Here is a 5,368-nt window from a genome sequence, read left to right as displayed (position 1 = left end):
CTTACCGAACGCGTCCTTTTTGCAGGTACTCACCCTTCCGAAGCAAGACGTCTTCCGAAGATAGTCACCTGTCGAAGGCATAATATAACTAAGTTGGTGAAATATGTGTCGAACCACTTTTTCGCATCAACAAAGACCAACTAATCAAGTTAGGACATTGCATCACAACTTCACAAAAATTAATTCAAAGTGCTAATTTATTCACGTTTCAATTGGTCAGTTTCTTCAAAGTACCAAGCTATGATTATATTTGGCCATACCAACTCCCAATCTTCGGATTTTAATGGTTCATATTGTGCCACATTTATCCCATTTAAGTTTCTCCTTAATATTAATTTTTTAGAAAACCCAAGAGGAAATTTTGGATTTGGACAATGGAAAAGAAAAAAAAAACGAAGTTTATCATTTTTGGCATCTACTCAATACCTCCACATCAGTATCCATTAAAAAAAATCCAAATTTTTATGAACTTGATTGCATGACAACAATAAAAATACACATTAAAATAAGTACACTTGGAATTCTATTGTTAAATATATTTTTATTTTGATAATATGTGTTTTGCGATTGCATCTTTAATATGTATTTGTTTTATATTAAAGTTTACTGAAAATTCGAGTGGTTTATAAGATTTAAAGCATACTTTTATTTCTAGAAAGACTATAGAAACTATAAGCAAAATATAAATGATTATTAAATTTTAAGCTAATAACTGTAGCTAGTCTACTGGTTAACAAATTCATGGTTCCGCCCTTGCTTAGTACCAAACTTTTTTATTATTTTGAATTGTTAGATTGTCTTAATTTTGCTGTTAGATTGCTCCATTATTGTAATACAATCCCAAAATTTCTCAACCCAAAAAAAGAAAAAAGAAAAAAAAAGAAGCTGACGAATGAAAAAATGAAATGATTTTTGGACTATAACAAATTATTAGAAAAGGGAACCTTGAAAAGCATTAGAATTATATTTCTCTGAGAAGGTTTTAACGAGGCCGTCGTTAACATGCTAGTTCTTACCACGTAATGTTCATTTCGGTTGAATGAAAAACCATCTTTTCTCAAAAAAAATATAGGTTGATTACCAAAGCAGAATGAATTAAATTAATGAACAAATTAAAGATTGTGTCACACATCTTTATTAAACATTTTGTAATACATACAACTAAAAATAATTTAAAGTATACATGTTATCAGGTGAGCTTTACACGGTGCTCTACAAAGAAAGTTACAAATGAACAAATGGGAAGTAATTAAAGAAATGGATGTGTATATTGAACTTTTATTTACCAAACAAGAGGAGTAATGCAGAACGAATTAACGAAAGTAATCAAGGATCAGTTTGCTAGAGCCAGAAATTAGAAATGAAATGGAGTTTTCGGACGACGCATAGAATGCTTTTCGTTCTCAATCTCTATCAGGCTGTTGATTACAATATTTGCAGCCCTTGTTACAACATCTGCCAAATTCCTACAAAACCCAAAAGAAAAACCGATCGGAATTAATTCAGGAAATTCAGTAGGAAATTCTATGAAAATGTAGTAGTCATATCATGTCTTTGAATATTAATAATTACAACCTTAAAAACCAAATACTCAAAAGACAGTTATTTGATGAAATATTATTAGCACGGGTAATGTTGGGAAGACCATATAGTTATAGACCACCTTGTGTACTATCTTTCTAACAGAGGTTTGATGTGTGACCCATTATATAAGTGGACTCCACTTTTATTAGAAAAGTCGTACACAATGTGATCTATAAATGCGATCTCCTTAGCATTTTCTTATTAGCACTGCTGCAAGTTGAACCCTAAAAATAAAGAAGGAATATGCTCTGTGTGTTCATGGAACTTACCCTTTTGAGGAGTCGTAAGTCAGCCCAACAGTGTTCTTGGCCTGTTCAAGAGCCAACCTAAACTTTGGAAGCTTCTCCGGTGGACATTGCCCGTTCTCAACGACACGAAGCTGAGAGGGCTTAATATCACAGAAGATTGGAATAACCTTCTTCTTAGACTCCATGAAGAGGGCCAATTCATGAAGGCAAAAGTAAGAGTCGCAATATCGCGGTGAAAACACAGCAACGCCAACCTTACATCCCTTTATCGCACTATCAATTTTATCGAACAGTTTGTCTCCAGGTTTCATGGTCCTGTTATCTAAGAAAGGGCGCAAGTTGAGGAGAGAAAGATGGTCGTAAAGCAAAGAGACTATTGTTCTTTTTGTGTCTATACCTCGATGATTAAGGAACACATCACAGGGTTTGGTAACCCGTTTGGCCAATTGGGTTTGGCTTTGGAGGAGGAAAAGGTTGCGGTGGAAGTTAATTGCCGCTGAACGATGCATGGTTTTTCTCTGAGCCTGAGTTTTTGTGTTCGTCTCTTCCTTGTTCTTCTTTCTCTATGTTGTTATAATGAGAATTGTACCTTTTGTACTCGGATTTGCACGGCCTTAAATAGAGCCTCAAGTCCACATGTTTTTTTTTTCCTCCCAAATTTTCTTGTAGAAATTTTGTTTTTTTAAGATGGAATTTCTTACTGTTGAAGTTGATTTTGAAATAATTTATCAAGTATGCTGAAAAGAACAAAAATTTTGACCAGCGGTAAGCAAATACAAAGGGAAAAACCCTTCAAACACGGTGAAGGTCTCTCTCTCTCTATGTGAAAATGTTTCCTCCTCCACACCTCAATATAACATGCACTGGGTCCTGTTCTGGAAAAATTTAAAATGCTTCCAGTTTTTTTTTCCACCAAATTGTCGAGGACCAAAATATTAAAATCCCTGTGGAAAATTTAAATCAGCACATGCCTTGGGGAGTTCTATCCCCTTCGAATTTCAAGACAAATTCAAAGTACTTTAAACTGTATGTTTTTTTTCTGAGAAAATGAAGAAATTAATATATTACTTTAGTGCAAGTTATACAAACCATTAAAAGGGTTTCTTTGACTGTTTGAATGAGGTAAATATTCCACTGAAAAATTACACAGACCATTTTTTTTACATTGACATAATTTTATTTCTAGGCAGCTTCTAGCTAGTTATTTTATTTTATTTTTAATTTGTGAGAATTAACTGTTTCCCCGAACCCTTGATGCTTTGTCACTCATCTCATGTACGTCAACAAAAACCCTAGTTGCCGTACACTCGTTCCAAGCCTTTGGACCTTTGATTTGATTACCCCTTCTTACTTGACATGTATAGTTCCGTGTTGGCTTTGTTCTCCTGTCCCACTTGGTCAATATATATTATCTTACCAAATAAAAGATTGTAGCGATGGTGTTTGGAAAAACAGAGTGGTTTGAATTATGAACTAAATTACATAATGAACTTCATATGTAATTACGGGTACGACTGGCAATACATGTTTGTAGGGTGTGTTCGTGTTGTGTCACTTTGTGTTTGTATTGATTAATCAGTAGTCAGTCTTAACTGTATACATTAATTAATTGCGTCTATTGATTCGACACTAACACAACCCGTTTAATAATCATGTTGCATTAGGGCATGGTTGTTTATGAAATTTAGAAGGTCATGTGCAGAAATAAAAGATGACCCTCTTTTAGTTTAATATATCAAAGGACTTTGGAAACTAGAAATGGGTTCTTCTAATTTGAGATCAAATTGCCCCAATTTTATTCCAATTAATACTCCTATTAACAAGAAAACCAGCTATAAGGAGTCCTCTTTGGATTTCAGTCCAACTTAACAAAGAGAAAAACAGAACAAACAAACAAAAATAATGTACCAATGGGGTGTTAGTTGGATTGAGCTTAGTTTTTGGTGTGCTCCACGCGGTCTTGGATTCAGCTGATGTGTTTTCTTCGAAGGCCGTGGTGCCTTCTCAAAAATATGATCGGGCACTTTCCTTTGCAAAAGTGGTCAGGCATATCCTTGCAAAAGTAGCCGGGCATATCCTTACAAAAGTGGCCAAATGCTTCCTTCTCAAAAAGTTAGGCCGGGTACTCCTTGAATACCTTGGTCGGCCACTCCTCTTACAAAAAGCTGGGGTGAATATTTGAATATAGTCCAACATAGGGCCAAGCCCAACATCCAAATATTTGGAGCTCCCATACCACCCACCTTGGCGGATAGTCGGCAGATGGTCAGCCAACTCTAGAATTCTAAAACCTCAAGGGGCACGAGGTTCCACCAGATGTCAAGATGAAATCTCGGAGGTCAAGGCCCAAACCACGGATTCACGCCCAAGATTTTCAGAGGTTAATATGCATGTGATGGAGGCCTCACAAGGAAACAAATCAAGGAGATTGATGATAGTTCAGCACATTCCAAAACATGAGAGAATTAAGCAATCAGAATATTTCCAATCCCACAAATTCAAGGGGCTTCAAAAGAAAAGAGTTTTAAAAGAGTTGACATTTGGCCATTCAATGGCCAGCCCATGGGCTGACGGAAGCCCTATATAAACCTTACCAAACGAAGGCAGAAGACACAACATCAGACAAACAAACCTACTTTTCGTCTTGCACTTTTCTTTTCCTAGACTTAGGATTTTACTTTTCAAGCACCTAGTGTAGTGAGTTCTTCCTTTTTCTAGTGTAAGTTTATATTTTTCTTGTCATTTAAATTCTTGTTCGATTTATATTTCTTGTCATTTAAATTCAAGTTTATTTCGATTACTTTACCTTTCATTGTTATCGCACTTCAATTAAGTTTAATTTCAAGTTTGTTTTATTTTATCGTTCTTATCGTTCTTATCGTTCTTATCGTTCTTATCGTTTTTATCGTTTTTATTTCGTTCTTGCTTTATTTATCGCTCTAATTTATTTTATCGCACTTCAATTCTTGTCTTTATGTTTATACGCATATTTAGTTTAATTGCATTATTTTTACTTAAAATCCTAAAAATCATAAAAACATCTGTACGAAACCTAACCATCTTCGAGCCCGAGGAAGTGAAAGAATCTAGGCCAAGATGAGGTTCCTTGCTTGGCCGATCAATCGTTTGGTCAGAAGTTAGAAGCGCAACACATCCATCTATTCACATTCCATTTAAGCCCAAATTCGGGGCTTGGTGGTGGCACGCCCCGCACTCAAAAGAAGAAGGACCAAAAGTTCCTTCCGTCAACTACCTCGGCCGAAAAGAGGGAAACAATTTGGAACTGAAAGGAACATCAGACAAACAAACTCCATGATGAACTATTTACACTAGATGAACGTAGCATCACAGAGGAGTAACAAAGCTAGGCAAAAGTCTGGGAAATTTGAAGAACCCCACATCTTAAAAGGGTGAGACAAAATGTCTTGTGATGAGCCTCTTTATTGTTGTTTCCCTCTTTTAGAATTAATTAATTCTTTTTTTTTTTGTTGGGCCGTGTTTTGGGCCCCTTTGTTCTCTACCAATTGGTTTATCTT

General features: G+C 35.5%; 1 protein-coding gene across 1 annotated transcript; it reads right to left on the bottom strand.

Annotated features, from left to right (window-relative positions):
* LOC18780465 (disease resistance protein RPP5) lies at positions 1,190–2,571 on the bottom strand. The gene is made up of 2 exons (XM_007214017.2): positions 1,854–2,571; positions 1,190–1,466 (listed from the first exon to the last, which is right to left on the bottom strand). The coding sequence occupies exons 1-2, from the start codon at positions 2,339–2,341 to the stop codon at positions 1,355–1,357; spliced, it is 600 nt and encodes a 199-aa protein (XP_007214079.1). The 5' UTR covers positions 2,342–2,571; the 3' UTR covers positions 1,190–1,354.

The sequence above is a fragment of the Prunus persica genome, chromosome G4, assembly GCF_000346465.2.
Source record: "Prunus persica cultivar Lovell chromosome G4, Prunus_persica_NCBIv2, whole genome shotgun sequence".
Lineage (NCBI taxonomy): Eukaryota > Viridiplantae > Streptophyta > Magnoliopsida > Rosales > Rosaceae > Prunus > Prunus persica.
Note: the sequence above shows the minus strand (reverse complement) of the source record. Positions and strands in the feature narration are given on the sequence as shown.

What these genes read in the sequence shown, in the direction of transcription:
- LOC18780465 (XM_007214017.2), bottom strand. Translation starts at nt 2,341, where the DNA reads ATGCATCGTTCAGCGGCAATTAACTTCCACCGCAACCTTTTCCTCCTC. An exon ending in ACTTACGACTCCTCAAAAGG is followed by an intron (nt 1,467 to 1,853) that starts GTAAGTTCCATG and finishes TGGGTTTTGTAG; the next exon opens with GAATTTGGCAGATGTTGTAA.